This window comes from Hyla sarda, chromosome 1, assembly GCF_029499605.1.
Source record: "Hyla sarda isolate aHylSar1 chromosome 1, aHylSar1.hap1, whole genome shotgun sequence".
NCBI classification, from domain to species: domain Eukaryota; kingdom Metazoa; phylum Chordata; class Amphibia; order Anura; family Hylidae; genus Hyla; species Hyla sarda.
In genome coordinates this window covers 150114894-150137717 of record NC_079189.1, presented here as the reverse complement: position 1 = coordinate 150137717, position 22824 = coordinate 150114894, and the positions used below count along the sequence as shown (strand labels likewise).

Sequence of the window (22824 nt, the reverse complement as noted above, 5' to 3'; positions counted from 1 at the left end):
CATGCCTCCAAACACCAGAGTAGGTTTGTTAAATTAGTGAAATTGGACAAACCACAAACTTTTTTCTGTAAATGTTAACTCCTCCTGAAGGGATTGGTACAGCATTGTTAGAAAGTGCTTACGTCTGATCGTCATGTTCAGCATGCCGGCTACCTGCAGTGGGTCCCAGCAGCTTGACGCCTGCGATCAGACATCTTATCCTTTGGAGCGGAGTACCCCTTTAAGGGACATAAGGAGTGAGTTATCAAAACCTGTGTAGAGGAAGGGTGGTACAGTTGCTCATAGCAACCAATGAGGTCACATTGATTTTTGAAAAGGCATCTCAAAAATTTAAGAAATCTCATTGGTTGCTATGACTAACGGCATCATTCTTCCTCTATACACACTTCTAATTATCTCCCCTTTTTAGGGTAGTTGCCTCCAATAGGTAGCACTAGGGAGACTGCATTCATACTTTTGCAGTAAACTAGTTGCTCAGTTCTGTGTGCCACTGTGTATACAGTAGGACTGCACAATAGATCTCAATCAAATAGCAATATGTCGATTTTAGCCCTTTGCAAAATTTTGCAATTATCTAAGCACTACTATGAGGAGAAACAGTGGGCTGTACAGTGGAAGAACCGGACGTGCCGCATGGGAGATGACAATCAGGTGAAACACTGGAGCATAAGCTGGCTCCGGCGGTAAGCTTAGCTCCTGTGCAGCCTGGCCCCGCCATTATGCAGCCCATTTTTTTGCCTTCCAGCAGAGCCTAGCATTGGGAGGAGGTGACTTAACCTCTTCACGACTGGCTGCCATTAATATACGGCGCAGCTGTGCGACAGGTCTATGAACAGAGAATGCCGAAGGAAGTGTCGATAGCTCAGTAGAGCTGATCAGGGGCATTTTGCTGTGGGTGTCCCGATCAGCTGGAAGTGGGTGGAAGGGTCCCTACCTGCCTACATCCTGTCCGATCGGTGCTCCATTATGCAAGCAGCCTGTAGTAATGGAGCACTGATCAATGCTATGTCTATGGAGTGCAAGTAATAGTCCCCATGGTAGTTTTTTCCGAACAGTGTGCCTTCAGCTGTTGCAAAACTACAACTCCTAGCATGCCTGGGCAGCCTTTAGCTGTTCAGGTATGCTGGTAGTTGTAGTATTGCAGCAACTGGAGACAAGTTGGAAAAACCCTGCCCTATGGGGCCCCCCAAAAAAAGTAAAAAGAAAAGTTAATGTGAATAAGCCTATCCCTAATGAAAAAGGTTAAATCCACATTTTTAAATTTGGTCACTTCATGTACCAGAAAAAAAATTGAGTGATCAAAAAGTCCCATTGAAACAAAAAATGGGTTAGAAAATTTCATTTTCCAAGTGCAACTGTCATGAAATCTTGGTGCAATAAACTGCAAACAGCCTTTGTACTGTGTGCAGGTGGTGTGTATAGCAATATTTTGACCTAATATTTGAAGGCTTTCATGAACCCCCCCCAAAAAATGCTTTTGATCCAAGCCACTGACGGTCGGATAGGCGTGGCGCAAGGTACGCGATGCCCTACCGCTGCCGCCACCCCCTGTATGTCATCACTGGGACACCTGTGTGATTGACACACAGGTCTCAGTGCATGCGCCCCTTCAGCTCATCTAACGTGAGCTTCCCCAGTGAGCGCTCACTCCCGCCTCCGTCTTACTCCTTAGTGTGCCTGTGCAGTGCTAGGTGCAGAGAGCGCGCTTCCTCTCTGCCCCCAGTATCGGGAACTGTCCTGCTTGCGCACTCATCTCCACCAGAGAGAAGATAGTATAATAACCAGCCAAAAAAAGTGAGCTGAAGTGGGCATGCGCTGGGACTTGTGTGTCAATCACACAGCGGCCCCAGCGCTGACATACAGGGGGGGGCATCGCTTACCTTGCGCCACGCCTATCCGACTGTCAGTGGCTTTGATCAAAAGCATTTTTTGGGGGTCATGAAAGCCTGCAAATATTAGGTAAAAACATTGCTATACCCACCACCTAAACACTGTACATAGGCTGTGTGCAGGTTATTGCCCCCAGATGTCAGGAGTTGCGCTTTAAGCATACTCATTTCTCATTTTTTGTACAAAGTTATAATTTTTTATAAAAAGTAGTTATCTAAAACAAAACCTACATAAATTCATTGTAACCGTATGGACCTACAGAATAAAGATAATAGGTCATTGTTACCAAACAGTGCACTATGTAGAAGCATATAATTGTTGGCGCATAAAACAAGCCTTGTATGGGTCTGTAGGTGGAAAATGGAAGAGTTAATAATACTAATAAGAATGCAAGCAGGGTACGTGGGGAGAACCCATAATGGCCATAACCTTTTCTTTTAAGAGCCCCAAAATAAATAAATTTTTTTTTTCTTTTTTTGTTTTGCTGACATTTAGTGGCTTCCATTAGGTATATTACATAATTTTACACATCACTGTATGACTAAGGGGAGGCCACAAATAAATCTGCATCAAACATAGATTTGAGTGGCTATGTTTTTTTTTTTTTTCTGTGCTATATGGTAAATGTTTTGTCAGCAGTTGAAGCTTGTGCTGTGGACCCGCACCACACTATGCAATGCTTATAGATTTATTTAAAAAAAATTGACTTTTCTGTTTAAAAGGGGGGTAAATCGGCAATAAATCCAGAGCATAACTTGTCGTGCAGCAGGTTTAAAATTCACACTGCAGGTTTTTTTATTTATTTATTATTGCAGATTGATTATACAGTGTGTATTGCAGGGTCCAGGTCGCCATGGTGATTAAGAAATTTGTGCTGGCCTAGGTTTTTACAAAAATTTTGCAGTAGGGTTTGAATCTTTTTATTTTTTTTATTTTTTCTTAAAAAGAGGCTGTTAATTGGCTTCAGTGGTCAGAGAAATCTGCTGCTTAACACTGGAGGCAAAACGGGGATGAGGGGGACACTACTGATCTGGGAGATGAGAGGACAGTAATGCTAGTGACACATGGGGGGGGGGGGGGAGTTGAAAGGACACTAATGACTGATCATATGCTGTCATGTTTCCTGACATCAGACCTCTTGACTCCTAGATGCATAGAAAACTTGTCAAGCTCTGGTGTACTGTAATACACTGTTTTCCAGATATCTAAAGCCTATTTGCCCCAAGTGATATTACCCATGTCACTCAGCTTTTTGTAAAAATGTGAGACCGTGAAGATCGGAGTATTTCTTACCACATCTTTTACCTGCTGTAAAGATACAGAAGTGACTTACTCAAAAAATATCTAGACACATAGTTAGAAGATATGAGAATTGTATGTCTTAATGTACAACACACTGTATAGATGTATCCACAATAGCTTTAGAGTATAATGGAAAGTTTGATCATTCTAGGATATTCTTGAGTTTACACATCTAGACATAATATAAACCTATCAGGGAAGCGCAGCACAATAAAATGTCTACAAAAACTACTGAGGGGCCAGTTAAAGGAATGACACTGCAGCTGTGTACTGCAATACTGCTCACTGCGTCTCCTTAAGGAGTCTACACTATAGTTAGATGCACTGTATTTTTCACCATATAAGACGCTCCGGCATATAAGACGCACCCAATTTTAAAGGAGAAAAATCTAGAAAAAAAATTCTGAACCAAATACAATGGAAAGTATAGGACAGTGATCTTCAACCTGCAGACCTCCCAGATTTTGCAAAATTGCAACTCCCAGCATGCCCGGACAGCCGTGTCCAAGCATGCCAGGAGTTGTAGTTTTGCAACATCTGGAGGTCCGCAGGTTGAAGACCATTGGTATAGGAGGTAACTCGTGTGTCCCCACCGCTCCAGACCCATCACCACTGCCCTGGATGTCGCACTCCATCTCGGTCGCCGTCGCTCCGTAACGTCTCTGCTGCCCTGTATCCTCACTCTCCGTCGCCGCCATCACGTCGCTACGCACGCAGCTCCTATTGGATGACTGGACAGCGTGCGCAACAACGTGATGACTATGGAGAGCGCCGGCCATGCATGGGATCTCGGCACTGAGCAGGTAAGGTCCCTCCCGGTGTCCTATAAGCTGTTCAGGACGCCGCGCTTTCACCGCGACGGTCCCGAACAGCCCGACTGAGCAGCCGGGTTAGTGTCACTTTCACTTAAGACATGGCGGTCAGCTTTGATCGCCGCGTCTGAAGGGTTAATACAGGGCATCACCGCGATCGGTGATTTCCTGTATTAGCCTTGGGTCCCGGCCGTTGATGGCTGCAGGGACCGCCGCGATAGGACAGGGTTTTAATGTGTATTTGCTGCTTTTTTACTAAGTTTTGTATGTTACACGTGGAGCTCATAGAAGTTTTGGAGAGCTGAAATTTTTACCATTGTGTAAATGAAGTTTTTTACCCGTTTGCTTATTCTTATGTCATGTACTTTCCCACATTTCATGAGATGAATGTTCTTCTTAACCCCTTAAGGACGAAGACAATTTTATTTTTACGTTTTCATTTTTTCCTCCTCCCCTTCAAAAAATCATAACTCTTTTTGATATTTTCATCCACAGACTAGTATGAGGGCTTGTTTTTTGTGCGACCAGTTGTCCGTTGTAATGCCATCACTCACTTTACCATAAAATCTATGGCGCAACCAAAAAAATACTATTTGCGTGGGGAAATAAAAAAAAAACGCAATTTTGCAAATTTTGGAAGGTTTTGTTTTCACGCCGTACAATTTATGGTAAAAATGATGTGTTCTTTATTCTCTGGGTCAATACGATTAAAATGATACCCGTGATTATACACTTTTCTATTACTGTTGCGCTTAAAAAAAAAAAAAAATCGCAAACTTTTTAACAAAGTTAGTATGTTTTAAATCCCCTATTTTGCAGACCTATAACTTTTTCATTTTTCCGTATAAGCGGTGGTATGAGGGCTCATTTTTTGCGCCGTGATCTGTACTTTTTATTAATACCATATTTGCTTATACAAAACTTTTATTACATTTTAAATTTTTTGGGGAATGAAATTTTATTTAAAAAAAAGCAGCTATTTTGGATTTTTTTCTTTTTTTTTTTTTACGTTCACGCCGTTCACCGTACGGGATCATTTACATTTTATTTTAATGGTTCGGATATTTACGCATGCGGCGTTAACAAATATGTGTGTAAATTTTTTTTATTTTATTTTTTTTTTTACACTTTTTGGGGGGTAAAATAGGGAAAATGGGACAACTTGCGTTTTTGAGGGAGGGGCGTTTTCAATTTTATATTTTTTTATTTTTACACTCTTATAGTCCCCTTAGGGGACTATTTATAGCAACCATTCGATTGCTAATCCTGTTCAGTGCTATGTATAGCACTGATCAGGGTTATCAGTCATCTTCTGCTCTAGTCTGTGGGAAGGCAGATCAGAGCAGAAGACTCCCGGAAGACAGTGGAGGCAGGTGAGGGGACCTCCGTCTGCCGTGCAGGATGATCGGATCGCCGCGGGCGATCCGATCATCCTGTTAAGTGACCACGATGCTGCAGATGCCGTGATCTGTATTGATCACTGCATCTGAGGGGTTAATGGCGGACATCCGCGGGATCGCTGTTGTCCGCCATTACCGGCGGGTCCCTGGCTGGGATCTACAGACGGGACCTGCCGCGCATGATGCCGGCATCGCTATGATGCAGGCATCGCTCCGATGCCCGCTGTTATGCTCAGGACGTAAATGTACATCCTGGTGCGTTAAGTACCACATCACCAGGATGTACATTTACGTCCTGCGTCGTTAAAGGGGTACTCCCATGGAAATTTTATTTATTTATTTTTTTTAAATCAACTGGTGCCAGAATGTTAAACAGATTTATAAATTTCTTCTATTAAAAATCTTAATCCTTCCAATACTTTTGGGGGCTGTATACTACAGAAGAAATGCTTTTTCTTTTTTGGATTTCTCTTATCACAACCACAGTGCTCTCTGCTGACGCCTCTGTCCACTTTAGGAACTGTCCAGAGCAGCTAATGTTTGCTGTGGAGATTTTCTTCTGCTTTGGACAGTTCCTAAAATGGACAGCAGAGGTCAGCAGAGAGCACTGTGCTCTAGATAGAAGAGAAATCCTAAAAAGAAAAGCACTTAAGTCTACAGCCCCTAAAAAGCATCGGAAGGATTAAGATTTTTTAATTGAAGTAATTTACAAACCTGTCTAACTTTCTGGCACCAGTGGATAAAAAAATAAACATTCCATGGGAGTGCCCCTTTAAATGGCAAATTAGCTAAGGGCTCGTTCACATTAACGTCTGTCTCTGTTAATTTATGCCCGTTCTCAAATCCGTTCAAGCCTTTTGCAAACGGCTGTAAAGGAATCCCATTGATGTCAATAGGCATTTTTTTTACAGTCCTTTGCAAGCCGTGTGAAAAAAGGCTTGAACGGATTTGAGGACAGGCATAAATGAACAGGGACAGACGTTGATGTGACCGAGCCATTAGATGTTGGCAACAGTTTTCTGGACTGGTGTGATATTGTGCAACAATTTTAGGTTGCAGTTGTTAAAACACGGACCACTGCAAAAAGCTATCATGCCACACTAAAATAAAATTTTCCTGAAAGTCTAAATTATTTGTGCAATGTGCCACTTTTAATGCCTAAAAAAAGGGAAATCCAGTTATAAATACCCCCCATTTGTTAAAACCAGGCTTTGTAGGCTATAGGACTGCACTTCATGCTGAACTCTGTTAAAGGAGTAGTCTAGTGCAGACTATTCCAACTCCATTCTGCCCATAATTTTTTTTATGGACACACGTTTTTGTGCTTGCCTATTCTAGCAAGTTTTGCTTAAAAAAATTACTATTTTTACTGACACATTTGTTTATAAAAGTTATGATTCTAGCTTGAGCTCACATTTCTTTAATTAGAACATTTGATATAGAAGATGTAGTGAATGTATTATAAACATTGAATGAAAAGGTGGTCTTGCATTAGGAAAGCTGCAATACCATACTCTGCCTATAGACAGGCCTCCAAAAAAAATTATCTAAAAGTTTTATATGCAAATGTATTATCGATTAAAAAGTACAGATGAAGTCGCAAGAAATGAGCCTTCATACCTCCCTATATACGGAAAAATGAAAAAGTTATAGGTGGTCAAAATAAGGCGATTTCAATTACTGATTATGTATAAAAAGTTTTTTAGATTTTTTTTTTTTTTTTTTTTTTTATAAGCAGTACAAAAATATAAAAATCTAGCCATGGATATCATTTTAATTAGGGATCGACCGATTATCGGTTTGGCCGATAGTCACTAGAGGTGAGCGAACTTACAGTAAATTTGATTCGTCACGAACTTCTCGGCTCGGCAGTTGATGACTTTTCCTGCATAAATTAGTTCAGCTTTCAGGTGCTCCGGTGGGCTGGAAAAGGTGGATACAGTCCTAGGAGACTCTTTCCTAGGAATGTTCGTGACGAATCAAATTTACTGTAAGTTCGCTCATCTCTAATAGTCACGATTTTGGGCGTTATTGGCAATTACCTTGCCGATAATGCACCGCCTCGGCCCCACTGCCTCCCCCATCCCCGGTTTTATAATTGCCTGTTCCCGGGGGCCGGTGTCCACGCTACTTCTGGCTCCTGCTGCGTCCTGTGTTACGCTGTGCAATGACGAGTGACGTCCTCAACGCGACGTCACTGTCGGTGCGCACAGTGACAGCTCAGGAGGACGCCTCCGAAGCCAGATGTAGCGTGCACCCCGGGAACAGGTAATTATAAAACCGGGGATGGGGGAGGCGGGTGTGCGGCGGTGAGGGGTGGCGGACAGGCAGGGGGAGAGAAGCGGGTGGTGGCGGCCTATGGTACTGCAAAAGCCGCTGCAGTTCATTCATTTAAAGCGCCCGCTTTAAATCAATCTGCAGCGGTGTCACGGGGGAGGGGTGGCAATAAATAGCCGATAACTTATACCGGAATATCGGTATAAGTTATCTGCCCTAACCTCCACAGATTATTGGTATCTGCCCTTAAAAATTGATATCGGTCGATCTCTAATTTTAATCGAATTGACCCACAGAATAAAGAACACGTCATTTTTACCGATAAGTGTGAAAACAAAACCCTCCAAAATGTGCAAAATTGTCGTTTTCATTTAAATTTCCTCCCCCCCCCCCCCCCCCCCCAAAAATTTTTTTTTTTTATTAGTTCACCGTACATTTTATGGTAAAATGAGGTTTCATTACACAGCACAATTGGTCGCGCAAAAAACAAGACCTTATATGGGTCTGTAGATGGAAATATAAAGGAGTTATGGATTTTAGGAGCGGAGGAAAAAACTAAAATGCAAAATGGGCTTGGTCCTTAAGGGGTTAAATATATATTGGCCACTGAGACCTACAGGGTATTCCGCTTTGGTTTTGTATTGGAGCATGCATATGCAATGTTACTGGTTTCCATGATTCACACTTGAAAGCTTGTTTTGTGAAGAGCAATCTGAATTGTTTGGAAGATTTCCCCCCCAAAAAAACGAATGCTGTTCTTTTCACCATATTCACCAATGACATTAAAAACGATTAGTGGGTGTTTATGTATTGCAACTGAAGATCTGTTTGTGGTATGTGTTTTTATATATATGTGTGTGTGGATATACATTTTTATATTTTTCTTCTTTTTTCTTAGTTCTTCCTCCAGTTCTTGTTCCAAGACACAGTGAGTACAACCCGCAACATAGTCTCCTTGCTCAGTTTCGCACGATGGAGCCCACTGAGCCACACATGCCGCACAATGCCACGTTTCCAGATTCTTTCCAACAGCCAAACAGCCATCCATTTCCGCATTCGCCCAACAGCAGCTATCCAAACTCTCCTGGCAGCAGCAGTACTTACCCTCACTCTCCGGCAAGTTCTGATCCTGGAAGTCCTTTTCAGATCCCCGGTAAATGCTTTATATGCATTAAATGCTCCTGTATATATTTTATTTTTATGGTTCAGTATTATCATTTCACTTGTGACTATGCCGATTCTGAAATGTTTGGTAACAAACCTTTTTGTGAGGAGTGAATGTCAGAGTAAAATGTGTTGTGCAATAACAAAGTGCTCTGGTTACTAAGCGGTGCTCTGAAGAACTCTGGGCTATTAATTCCAGGTAGTATCTGGGCATTGTAGGTTTTATTTTCCAGACACTTTGTTTTTATTGTAGAAGCCAGGAAAGGATGTGTTTTTTAAATGTGGGCATCAACATCCTCCTATTTTCATAAAATGACTAGACACAGTGGGGGAGACTTATCACAACCTGAGTAGAGGAAGAGTGGTCCAGTTGCTCATAGCAACCAATCAGATTGCTTCTTCCATTTTTTCATAGGCGCAATCTGGTTGCTGTGCACCACTCTTCCTCTTTACCACCTAGTCCCATCTGGAAATGTATTAGCAACAATAAGGCTTGACTTAAAGGTTTTCAACTTTTTTTTTTTTTCTTTTTCTCTTAGCGGACACCCCTCCTCCAGCTTACATGCCCCCAGAGGATCAGATGACCCAGGAGAACTCTCAGCCAATGGACACAAACATGATGGTGCCTCCTATCCCTCAAGAGATAAATCGAGCAGGTAAGCAGAGTGTTAAAGTTTTTTTGTTTGTGTACCTAATGAACAGTTAATGTGCTTACAGAGTCTTGGACAGCACATGTTTTAATTGGCCTAAAAAAAGCTGCAGCTTGTCATTGGTTAAGTATTGTTTAAACAGGAAAACACTAGATCTGTTGATAAAACACACTGCGAGCGATCCACTTGTTGGAGTAATTGCTATATCAACCATTTCCTTGTTTATACAACAGCTTAGGGAATAAAGTAGCTAAAATATCATTCTGTCCCTCCTTTTCCCAAAAGAAATGGGATGCTTGTTTGCTGAAAAAGCTGCAGCTATGAACAACTTCTTGTGTCCTGTGCTGCACTTGTTGGCTCTCATTGTACATGTCAATCAGATAAATCTGCTGCCATTCAATGAAGAAACGTGTGTGTGTGTGTGTGTGTGTGTGTGTGTTTCAAAATATATTTTGTTCCACCTTTCCCTCCTAGCAGGATAAAAGATTATTTCTGTCTTCGATTCTAATTGCCTTTTTCCCCAGGATATGCCATAAGTGGTCCCCCTGGAAGGACCTGCACCAGTACATGGATGTCGTAGTTGCTGCATCCGGGTGGTGACTGAACAGAGGTGGCTGAAATTACAGAAGCGGTTATACTTGCTGCATTCTGCTTTTTTCCCAGAACTCCCATTTACTCCCATTTCTATTGTGGAAACTGTAACACAGCAAGCTCGGCTGTTTCCAAAATGCCACCACCTCTTTAGTCTCCACTTGTATGCAGCTGCCTCTACAAGTATGGTGTCTGTTGGGAGGCCCTGGTTTTGGGGAACTCTGTGTCCTGAAGCAGAATATATCCTGTTGATATGCGAATTGTTAAATGGCAATAACCCTTTAAATACACTGCATCAGCTTTAACCTTAAGACTTTTAAGACTTAGGACTAGTTTTGCAGTTTTTAATGTTTTAAATTTTTTTTTCTTGGCCATTTCCCGTGGGAACAGTTTCTTTTGGTTCCTACTTCCCTTTTTTATATATATATATATTATTATGCTGGATGCTGCATTTCATAGTCACGAGTTGTTGTAGATCACTGGCCCTGTAGAGGGCACAGAACTCACTACTTAAGACTGTTGTGATGTTTGTGTGAACTGAAAGATCTTGTTCACACAGGGCAACTGCTCTCTAATAGTAAAATGCAAATTTATGGTGACTTTTTTTATTACCATGGCAATTCTTTGCATTTGACAGATCAGTCACAGAATTTCATAGCTGATTCTTTAGTAGTGAGAGGCCTGAAAACATGTTATATCAGAAGCTAACTGTTGCTTTTGTTATCTGGTAAAGTACTGAAATAGGTCTTCATTATGGATATGCTGAAGTGGCGATACTGGTTAAGCACGGAGTGCCTAAAGTGTACTGCACCTTTATTAGGTCTACACCAGATTGCAGCATCCTTTTACAACCCTCTCCTGCTTTTCCAGTCCCAACGCTTTTTCTTCTTTGTTTACTGAAACCTGGACTAGACTCTTTAACGTGGGGGGGGGGGGGGGGGGGATGGGAGTGGTATAAACAAGGTTCTGTTCAGACTTAAACTTTATACAAGTAAAATACAATACAGGAAGTAAAAGTCTTGATTTTGAGGCCAATGTGGTTTGAGTACAGTGACGCCCCGACATACGATCATTTCAACATACGATGGCCTCTCAGAGGCATAAACGGCTATCCGGCAGCGCAGACTACTTCAGCCACCGCCGGATAGCCGTTTATGGTGCCCCGTGTGGTCCGCTGACGATCACTTACCTGTCCTCGGGGCTCCGGCGCGTCCTCTTCGGGATCCTCTGCATCGTCTGCACTCTCCATTGTCGTCATTACGTCGCTGCGTACGCCGTCCAGTCATCCAATAGGAGCGGCGTGCATAACGATGAGATGGCGGCGACGGAGAGCGAAGATGCCGGGGAAGCAGAGGCCTTACCGGAGCGTCGGGGATGCGGCGACAGCGATGAAGGGCGACATCCAGGGCAGCGGTGACGGTCCGGATCGGCGCGGACAGGTGAATACAACTTCCTCTACCAGTGGTCTACAACCTGCAGACCTCCAGATGTTGCAAAACTACAACTCCCAGCATGCCTGTCCGGCCATGCTGGGAGTTGTAGTTTTGCAACATATGGAGGTCCGCAGGTTGGAGACCACTGTCCTATACTTTACATTGCACGGATCCCTCAACATACGATGGTTTCAACAAACGATGGTCCATTTGGAACGGATTACCATCGTATGTTCAGGGACCACTGTATTTGTATGTCTAACACACAGTAGAAAAAGCTGTCTGGCACTATCTGTATAAGGGGGTATGCTATTCTGACAAGCTGCTTGATGGGGAACTAAATGTCTTCTTCGGTGGTTCTCTTTACAGAAGTATAGTATAACAGTCCAGCATAGAAGAAAAAAAACGAACGGCAACTCACTGCAATGTGAAGAAACTTTATTCGCTTCATGTGCAGATAAAAACCACGAGGCATCGGGGACACGCAAAACAATTGTTACCCGGCAGAGCACACTGGCGTCCGTGCGAACAGCAGCCTGATGCCTTGCGGTTTTTATCTGCACATGAAGTGAATAAAGTTTCTTCACATTGCGGGGAGTTGCCTTTCGTCTTTTTTCTTCTATGCTTTATTTTTATGTCTGTTGGGTTCTAAATAGGGATCGACCAATATCGTTTTTTTAGGGCTGATACCAATAATCTGTGCAGGTTCGGGCCGATAGCCGATAATTTATACCGATATTCCGGTATAAGTTATCGGCTATTTATCCCCCCGTGACACCGCTGCAGATCATTGCTTTAAAGCGGGCGCTTTAAATCGATGAGCTGCAGTGGCTTTTGCGGTGCCATAGACCACCGCCGCCACCCGCTTCTCTCCCCCTGCCTGTCCGGGGGTCCTGAGTCCTACTGCCGCTCCGCTCCCCCCACCGCCGCACTGTTCCGCGCCCCCTACCGCCCCACCGCACCGCCCCATTGCCTCCCCCATCCCCGGTTTTATAATTACCTGTTCCCGGGGTCCACTCTACATCTGGCTCCGGTGGCGTCCTCCTGAGCTGTCACTGTGCGCACTGACGGTGACGTCACGTCACTCGTCATTGCGCACAGCGTAACGCAGGACGCAGCAGGATCCAGAAGTAGCGCGGACCCCGGGAACAGGTAATTGTAAAACCGGGGATGGGGGAGGCAATGGGGCGGTGCGGTGGGGGGTGCGACTTGGGGGGGGGCGGTTGCATTGCCCGGGGGGAGGGCATTATTGGCTAGGTAATTGCTGATACTGATAATGCCCAAAATTGTGATTATCGGCCAAACCGATAATCGGTCGATCCTTGGTTCTAAATTAGGATTGGACCTGGCTATTGTTCATTTTGTCCCCTTATGGACCAGTTCTATGGAATCTGTTTGCCTGTTGATCAGCCTATACTGCCAGACATTTGTTGGTCCTGAGAGATTTAGTTTAACAAGCTGCATCCTGTCAGTAGAATTGGGTGATTTCCATTGTTGGCCTTTGCTGGGAACAGAGACACATCGCACCTGCTCTGCATGACTTATAGCAAACGTAAGGAAGTTGTGTGAGAAATCTGTGAGAGAGAGATGATTCATCCCAGAAGAATTGCCAGCTGGCAGCGTTTCTTACAAACTTTGAGAAAGCTGTAGCCTTGATGGTTACTGGTATCTTGATGTGTGAAAGTTAAGTAACCCTTTTCTTCTAATAAGGCACATATTAATTATGCCTGCTGGGGGAGGTTCACTGGAGACACACACTATCATCATGGATTTCATTGGCTGCAGTGGGGACAGCTGTTGCAGCTGCAACTATTGAATATGCCATTTAAAGGAAATGATCAGCTGTCTTCTCTTTTTGCGAAAAAGTAGTAGTGAGACCCCTACCAATCATTAGAATGAGATAGCAGTGATCTGTGGAGTGAAAGTGCTGGGAGTTAAAGGGGTACTCTGCCCCCAGACATCTTATCCCCTATCCAAAGGATAGGGGATAAGATGTCAGATCGCCGCGGTCCCGCTGCTGGGGAGTCCCGGGATCTCCGCTGCGGCACCACGCTATCATTACTGCGCAGAGAGAGTTTGCTCTGTGCGTAATGACAGGCGATGCAGGGGACGGAGCAGCGTGACGTCATGGCTCCGCCCCTTGTGACATCACGGCCCGTCCCCTTAATGCAAGTCTATGGGAAGGGGGCGTGATGACCGCCACGCCCCCTTCCCATAGACTTGTATTGACAGGGGCGGGCAGTGACGTCACAAGGGGCGGAGCCGTGACATAATGATGCTCCGGCCCCTGTATTGCCCGTCATTACGTGTTGAGCGATCTCGCTCTGTGCAGTAATGAGAGCGCGGTGCCACAGCGGGACCGCGGCGATCTGACATCTTATCCCCTATCCTTTGGAGTACCCCTTTGGAGTACCCCTTTAAAGGGCTTTGTAGCCCCTGTGACGACTGAGGTAATTTGTGAAAGGCAACAGCTGAAGGCACTCTGGATGGGAAACACTGCTTTAGGAGGTAACTGTGCTTTGGATTGACAGTGTAACTGCTTGTGTTTACCTAGAGCTCCATTGCCTTGCATATTAAACATTACATGCCGCCCATTGTTTTGTATTTATCCTTTTGTATATTTGCCAGCAACAAAGAAGCCTGTTGGGATATTGTAAGGGGGGTGGGGGGGGGTGCAGTTGCCAATAGCAACCAATCGGATTGCTTCTTTCAAAAAAAAAAAAATTTCTTAATGAAAGAAGCAATCTGGTTGCGATGAGCAACTGCACCACTCTTCCCATACACAGGTTTAAAAATAAAATAAAAATCTCCCCCATTGTGCTGCCTGTGCTTTGGAGCTGCAAATAAATCTCCTGACACTCTCTTTAAGGGCATATGAAGCAGCCTGTGAAATGACACCCATCTCCCTCCTTCTTAGGACTTCTCACAAAGTTTTGCACATATGGTTACATACACACCTTGTGTGTGGATTTAGTTTGTGCCTATGCCATGTAATTATAAAATGTCTGTCTTGCAGATGTTCAAGCCGTTGCTTATGAGGAGCCAAAACACTGGTGTTCTATTGTCTATTATGAGCTGAACAATCGAGTTGGCGAGGCTTTTCATGCCTCCTCCACAAGTGTGTTGGTGGATGGTTTCACCGATCCGTCAAATAACAGGAACAGATTTTGTCTTGGGCTTTTGTCCAATGTTAACCGTAACTCCACTATTGAGAACACTAGGAGGCATATTGGGAAAGGTATGTTTGATCTAGTGCCTATAATATAAAAAAAATATATATTTATTATGATGGCCCTTTATTGCTATGTGTTATTGACCAATTTATGCATTGCTATCAGTACTTTATTTACATTTTTATGGCAGTTCCAGATATAGTAGATAGTTTGTTGGATAGATGAGAAAAAAAATATATAATTTTTTTAAATTCTTTTATAGGTGTTCACTTGTATTACGTTGGAGGTGAAGTGTACGCAGAGTGTTTAAGTGATAGCAGCATTTTTGTCCAGAGCCGGAATTGTAACTATCACCATGGTTTTCACCCAACCACAGTCTGTAAGATACCAAGTGGTTGCAGCCTTAAGATATTCAACAACCAGGAGTTTGCTCAGCTTTTGGCTCAGTCAGTGAACCATGGTTTTGAGACCGTCTATGAACTAACAAAGATGTGCACTATCCGGATGAGTTTTGTAAAGGTAATGTATCATTAACATAGTGCAGTTTGCGTTTTGACCATACTGTGGTTGATTTACGAAGAGTGGAGTGTATTAGTTTTCGTTTTGTGGTTATGGTTGGTTGTTGGTGGGTGGTGTTTGTTTTTTAGTTGTTTTTTTTTTTGCCTTTTACAACTGCTCCTTCAAATTCACCACATTTTGCCTATGGTCCCACAAAGCACTAACGCTATGTGTTTCATGCTGTGCAGCGGAAAATACACTGCGTATACTGCACTGAGCATGCACACAGGTCTAGCTGGCGGCATCCCCCCTGTGTGCTTAGTGAGGTTTGGGCACGGGGCCACATGTCAGTCTTGCCGGCTAGTCCTGTGTGCATGCTCGGTGCAGAATATGCAGTGTATTTGCCTCTGCCCAGCGTGAAATATGTAGCATTAGCGCTACGAATGGACTGTAGCCTTGATGTGAAAACCTTAGTAAATATGTCAGGGACATGCCACTTTTGGTGTGGTCACACAGTTTGTCAGGATATATACAACAAATTTCCTTGGGGAAATGAATCCCCTCAGGGATAACCCTGACTAAAAGGATTACCGTATTTTTCGCCGTATAAGACGCACTTTTTCTTCCCCAAAACTGGGGGGAAAAAGTCGGTGCGTCTTATACGGCGAATACACCCCTATCGCGGCGGTCCCTGCGGCCATTAACGGCCGGGACCCGCGGCTAATACAGGACATCACCGATCGCGGTGATGCCCTGTATTAACCCTTCAGACGCGGCGATCAAAGCTGACCGCTGCGTCTGAAGGGAAAGTGACACTAACCCGGCTGTTCAGTCGGGCTGTTCGGGACCGCCGTGATTTCACAGAGGCGGTCCTGAACAGCCCGACTGAATAGCCGGGTTAGTGCTTACAGGACACCGGGAGGGACCTTACCTGCCTCCTTGGTGTCTTCTCCGTTCAGGGATCCCCTGTATGGCCGGCGCTCTCCTTCCTCGTCGTCGCGTACGTGCGTCGGTGTGCGTAACGACGTGATGACGGCGACGGAGAGCGAGGATACCCGGCCGGCAGCAGAGACGTTCCGGGGCGACGGGGACACCGATGGAGCGACATCCAGGGCAGCGGTGACGGGTTCGGAGCGGCGGGGACACGTGAGTATTACCTCCTATGCAGTGGTCTTCAATCTGCGGACCTCCAGATGTTGCAAAACTACAACTCCCAGCATGCCCGGACAGCCAACGGCTGTCCGGGCATACTGGGAGTTGTAGTTTTGCAACATCTGGAGGTCCGCAGGTTGAAGACCACTATTGGGGTCAAAATCTTTAATTTTTTAGATTTTGCACCTAAAAATAGGGTGCGTCTTATACGCCGGTGCGTCCTATAGGACGAAAAATACAGTAATTTCCCCAAGGAAATTGTGTGTGTGTATATGTGTGTGTATATATATATATATATATATATATATATGTATATGTATATGTATATGTATATGTATATGTATATGTATATGTATATGTGTATGTGTATATATTTATCTATATCTCAGAGACACCCAAGGGGAGCTTTTTTTCTGGTACAGTTTGTCAGGACACACCACTTCCCTAGCAGTGTTTCTGAGAAAAGTGGAGAGTTTATTGGATTTTTTGGGCGCAAAATCTGATGCACGAAATATGGAACACATTTAGTAAATAACTCTCGCTGTCTCCAACTGGTTTAACCCCTTGTTGTTTATGGTTTTGGATGAAATTTGGATAAAGTTGCTTTTAAGAGTTTGGAGTGCTGCAGCACTCATATCTGCTTAAAGGACATCTGCAGAAAAGACAACTTCTCCCCTATCCACAGGATATGGGATAAGTGTTTGATTGCAGGGGGTCCGACCGCTGGGAAGCCCCGCGATCAGACACTTATCCCCTATTCTGTGGATAAGTTGTCTTTTTCTGCAGATGTCCTTTTAAGAGGGTACTCCGGTGGAAAATAATTTCTTTAATATTGACTTGTGCCAGAAAGTTATACAGACTTGTAAATTACTTCTATTCAAAAATCTTAATTATTCTAGTACTTATCAGCTGCTGTATGCTCCACAGGAAGTTCTTATCTTTTTGAATTTCTTTTGTTTGACCACAGTGTTCTCTGCTGACACCTCTGTCCATGTCAGGAACTGTCCAGAGTAGGATAGGTTTGCGATGGGGATTTTCTCCTGCTCTGGACAGCTCCTGACACGGACAGAGGTGTCAGCTGCTGTATACTACAGAGGAAGTTCTTTTCTTTTTGACCACAGACTAAGTACTGGATTTTTTAAATAGAAGTCATTTACAAATCTCTAACTTTCTGGCATCAGTTGATTTAACCCCTTAAGGACTCAGGGTTTTTCCGTTTTTGCACTTTCGTTTTTTCCTCCTTACCTTTTAAAAATCATAACCCTTTCAATTTTCCACCTAAAAATCCATATTATGGCTTATTTTTTCCGCCACCAATTCTACTTTGCAGTGACATCAGTCATTTTACCCAAAAATTCATGGCGAAACAGAAAAATCATTGTGTGACAAAATCGAAGAAAAAAACCCATTTTGTAACTTTTGGGGGCTTCCGTTTCTATGCAGTGCATATTTCGGTAAAAATGACACCTTATCGTTCTGTAGGTCCATACGGTTAAAATGATACCCTACTTATATAGGTTTGATTTTGTCATACTTCTGGAAAAAATCATAACTACATGCAGGAAAATTTATACGTTTAAAAATGTAATCTTCTGATCCCTATAACTTTTATTTTTCCACGTACAGGGCGGTATGAGGGCTCATTTTTTGCGCCATGATATGAAGTTTTTTATCGGTATGATTTTTGTTTTGTTCGGGCTTTTTGATCACTTTTTATTAATTTTTTTTAATGGTATAAAAAGTGACCATACGCTTCTTTGGACTTTGGAATTTTTTTGCGCGTACGCCATTGACCGCGCGGTTTAATTAATGATATCTATTTTTATAGTTCGGACATTTATGCACGCGGCGATACCACATATGTAAATTTGTATTTTTTTTATTTACACGGTTTTCTTTTTTTTTTATGGGAAAAGGGGGGTGATTCAAACTTTTATTAGGGAAGGGGTTAAATGACCTTTATTAACACTTTTTTTTTTTTTTTACTTTTTTTTTTGCAGTGTTATAGCTTCCATAGGGACCTATAACACTGCACACACTGATCTCCTATGCTGATCACTGGCGTGTATTAACACTCCTGTGATCAGCATTATCGGCGCTTGACTGTTCCTGCCTGGATCTCGGGCATGGAGCAGTCATTCGTTGATTGGACACTGAGGAGGCAGGTAAGGGCCCTCCCGGTGTCCTGTAAGCTGTTCGGGATGCCGCGATTTCACTGCAGCGGTCCCGAACAGCCCGACTGACTGACTAGCCGGGATGGTTTCACTTTAGAAGCGGCGGTCAGCTTTGACCGCCGCTTCTAAAGGGTTAATACCGCACATTGCTGCGATCGGCGATGTGTGGTATTAGCCGCGGGTCCCGGCTGTTGATGAGTGCCGGGACCGACGCAATGTAAATATATGTCCTGCGTCGTTAAGGGGTTAAAAAATAAATACATTTTTCCACTGGAGAACCCCTTTTTAATACAAGGGTTTCAACACCCAGAGCCCCCAGACTTTCCCTGTACCTCCTATTTATCATAATTTTTGGGACATATGTTGGATGAAAATAACAGAAACCTAAATGCTCGTCATATTCATGTAAGTAACAACTAGCTGGGTTCAGACTGAGGAATGTTTTACTGGAGATTCCGAGGGCAGCCATGGCCAGCTGGATCAGTCAGCGCTGTATTCCACTGAAAGAATGAGCAAGATCAGTCCTTTGGCAGTGGATCTTCAGCAGCATAATGTGCACTCTCCAGCGGTATCCCATTGATAGCAATGGGAGCCTGCTGCATTGGCATTTCAAATCTGAATGCAGCTTGCAAATTCCGTAGTGGGAACTTATCCTTACAGACAAACCACATTTTACTAATCGATCAAAAACCCAAACTGTCTGGTGTTCCCACAGCAACCAATTACCGCTCAGCGTTCAAATTCTAATGAGCTCTGGTAAAATAAAAGTGGAGCTTTGACTGGTTGCTTTGGAAAAGACCAAACAGTTTGGTCAGATATCCTAGTATGTCTTGAACTCAAAGGGAATAAGGGATTTGCCCAGACAAAAATAGATAAATTAAATAAAATGTACGTGCTCCAATAAAAAAATGCTTTTGTTTAAACATAGAAAGTACCTGCATAGCCAGTCACTGGTCGAAGCACGTCACCACAGTGGCCAGTACTTTCTGCATATCAGAACAAAAGTTCTGTTCAGCTGTGACTGCATGCAGTTTTAATGTATTATGTTTTTTTTTTTTGTGTTTTTTTTCCCTCCTCCAGGGCTGGGGTGCAGAGTATCATCGCCAGGACGTTACCAGCACCCCCTGCTGGATTGAGATTCACCTGCATGGTCCACTTCAGTGGTTGGATAAAGTACTTACTCAGATGGGCTCCCCCCATAATCCTATTTCCTCAGTCTCCTAATTAGAACTGGACATTTCTGGATGATATGGAGCCGTGCATGTACTTGAAGGATGTTAGACACACATACTGGCAAAAGAAAGGACTGGGTTTTTTTTTTTTTTGTTTTTGTTTTTTTGTCACTTTGGGAGCCTCAAATACTTGATGTTTGTGACCAACTCTTAACATGAAAGGGGAAGAGAGGGTTCCTACTATGTGGCTAAATCTTCTCAGCAGCTAACTTTTTTTTTTTTCCCTCCAAAATTGGATTTAGAGTTCACAGTATAGCGGTGTAATTTAAAACCATGCTGTGTAAAGTATTAACTAAAGCAAACTTCCTACTGGCTGTGTTTTAGACTTAGCAGGGATATTAAAGTGAAAATGCCATTCGGTTCCATTTCCCAGTAACTTTACATGAAAAACTTGTGGCACTACTTAATTTGTGTACTGGCCATACTGCCATCAGAATATTAGATGTTCCTTACTGTTTGTACAGTGTTTTATATAAAACCTATTTTCCCTTCTTCTTGCTAAAAGTAAAGAATAGTTAGGGTGGACTAGATGAATTTTTCTTTGCTTTGACGGTTTGAGAAGGTTCACTAGGATGTATTAAAATGTGAGCAGTGCTTTGATGGCTTTTTTATCAGCTGGATATGTACTGCACAAGTCAATTTTTTTTTTTTTACTTTTACAGTGGACTGTGTACCTCTCAGCAACGATGGGTATTAGCAGCTAAATGAATGGAGTGTAACTGTTCTTCCTCTTTGCAGTACCAGCCTTGGTTCTCTGCACCTTTTTAATAATCTACTAGCTATTGCGCTTCACTGTCTGCCGGAGGGGACTTGCGATGTTGAAGATGATCTCTCTCCTTTATCGTAACACTACTGCTATGTCATAGATCTTGGCTTTGACTGCTAGTATATAGGGGAAAGCATTGTTTTCTAAAAGACATGGAAAAATCTTAAATATTGCACCTCCTCTAGTGCCGGACAGCCTGAACAAACACACTTTTGCTGAGCGTTCAAATTGGATTGGATTTTAATATCCAAGGTTTACTCACTTGCAGACTTATTCTTTTCCCTTTTTTTATGATGTTACGTTTTTGTACTATTTTTGTTTTTCTTTTGTATTCACAGTTAAGCTGTAGTACTTTCCGAAAGTACTTTTATTCCAAATCTAGTAGAAGTTGTCTACTAGAAGTTTAAATAAATGGTCATTATTGCTTACCTGTATAGCTTGTGTGGTATGTGCTCCTTGTTTTAGATTCATGGTCTTAGCTTGTTGTACGTTGTTTATATAAATCAGTGCTGTGATGTTGGTGCCTTTTTACAGCTCTCTCACGATGTAACTATGCATCTTAGCTCTTACAATGCACTGTTCTCTGGAAATAGGAAACCAGCAGAATTCCACATGTATCCTTGTTTGGTTGGAAGAGAAGGTAAGTTATTGCAAAACAAGTATATCATAAAAAAAACAAAACTGGGAGAACCTGTAAACAGTTTGAGGTATGAAAACTGCTATTGGATCCATTAAAAGGTCTGAGAGGAAGTACATGCAAACACCTGAGGTCTTAGTGCTAGGTAAGAGGAGGGTCTGGGAATGGTCTCAATACAGACAGCTCTCAAAATCTAGAGATTTTATCCCCTGAGCACTTGCAGTGTTTAGAGCCTTCAACCTTTTTCTCTGTTCTGCAAGATGCATGACTGAGACACAAGGTATGTATACAGATAGATGTATATGTATATAAAAAAAATTCCCTTTGTGGTATTTTTAGGCAGTAGTAATATTCTTTGTTTTTAAAAAAGAAAATCTGTTTAACTTTCTGGCACCATTTGCTTTAGAAAATGTTTTCCAGTGGAGTACCCCTTTAAGAAGCAATCTGATTGGTAACTTTGGGCAATTGCTCCACTTTTCCTCTGCACAAATTGGATATATCTGCCCATACACCAATCTTTGAATGTGATCTTGCAAATGGCAATACCCTTTAACCCCTTAAGGACGCAGGACGTAAATGTACGTCCTGGTGAGGTGGTACTTAACGCACATTTACGTCCTGTGCATAACCGCGGGCATCGGAGCTATGCCCGCGTCATGCGCGGCTGATCCCGGCTGCTGATCGCAGCCAGGGACCCGCCGGCAATGGCCGACGCCCGCGATCTCCATTAACCCCTCAGGTGCCGGGATCAATACAGATCCCGGCATCTGCGGCAGTGCGCGATTTGAATGAATGATCGGATCGCCTGCAGCACTGCTGTATCCGATCATTCAGAACGCCGCACGGAGGTCTTCTCTCCTTCCTCCATCCGGCTCCCGGCGTCTCCTGCTCTGGTCTGTGATCGAGCAGACCAGAGCAGAAGATAACCGAAAACACTGATCTGTTCTATGTCCTATACATAGAACAGATCAGTATTAGCAATCATGGTATTGCTATGAATAGTCCCCTATGGGGACTATTCAAGTGTAAAAAAAAAAAAATATGTAAAAGTAAAAAAAAGTGAAAAATCCCCTCCCCCAATAAAAAAGTAAAACGTCAGTTTTTTCCTATTTTACCCCCAAAAAGCGTAATTTTTTTTTTATAGACATATTTGGTATTGCCGCGTGCGTAAATGTCCGAACTATTAAAATAAAATGTTAATGATCCTGTACGGTGAACGGCGTGAACGAAGAAAAATAAAAAAAAGTCCAAAATTCCTACTTTTTTAATACATTTTATTTTAAAAAAATTATAAAAAATTTATTTTTAAAGTTTTTTATATGCAAATGTGGTATCAAAAAAAAGTACAGATCATGGCGCAAAAAATGAGCCCCCATACCGCCGCTTACACGGAAAAATAAAAAAGTTAGAGGTCATCAAAATAAAGGGATTATAAACTTACTAATTTGGTTAAAAAGTTTGTGATTTTTTTTTTTTAAAGCGCAACAATAATATAAAAGTATATAATAATGGTACCATTTTAATCGTATTGACCCTCAGAATAAAGAACACACGTCATTTTTACCATAAATTGTACGGTGTGAAAACGAAACCTTCCAAAATTAGCAAAATTGCGTTTTTCGTTTTACTTTCCCCACAAAAATAGTGTTTTTTGGTTGCGCCATACATTTTAT

General features: G+C 42.8%; 1 protein-coding gene across 2 annotated transcripts in view; it reads left to right on the top strand.

The window, feature by feature from the left end:
* The window catches only part of SMAD1 (SMAD family member 1), a 53951-nt gene extending 33003 nt beyond the window's left edge, over positions 1–20948 (top strand). For both annotated transcript variants that reach the window (XM_056562861.1, XM_056562862.1), the window contains exons 3-7: positions 8580–8834; positions 9385–9501; positions 14536–14757; positions 14955–15211; positions 19597–20948. In XM_056562861.1, coding sequence (XP_056418836.1) covers positions 8580–8834; positions 9385–9501; positions 14536–14757; positions 14955–15211; positions 19597–19740 — 995 coding nt within the window. In that variant the 3' untranslated portion in view covers positions 19741–20948. The remainder of the gene's footprint in view (positions 1–8579; positions 8835–9384; positions 9502–14535; positions 14758–14954; positions 15212–19596) is intronic.
* Positions 20949–22824: the final 1876 nt, after the last annotated feature.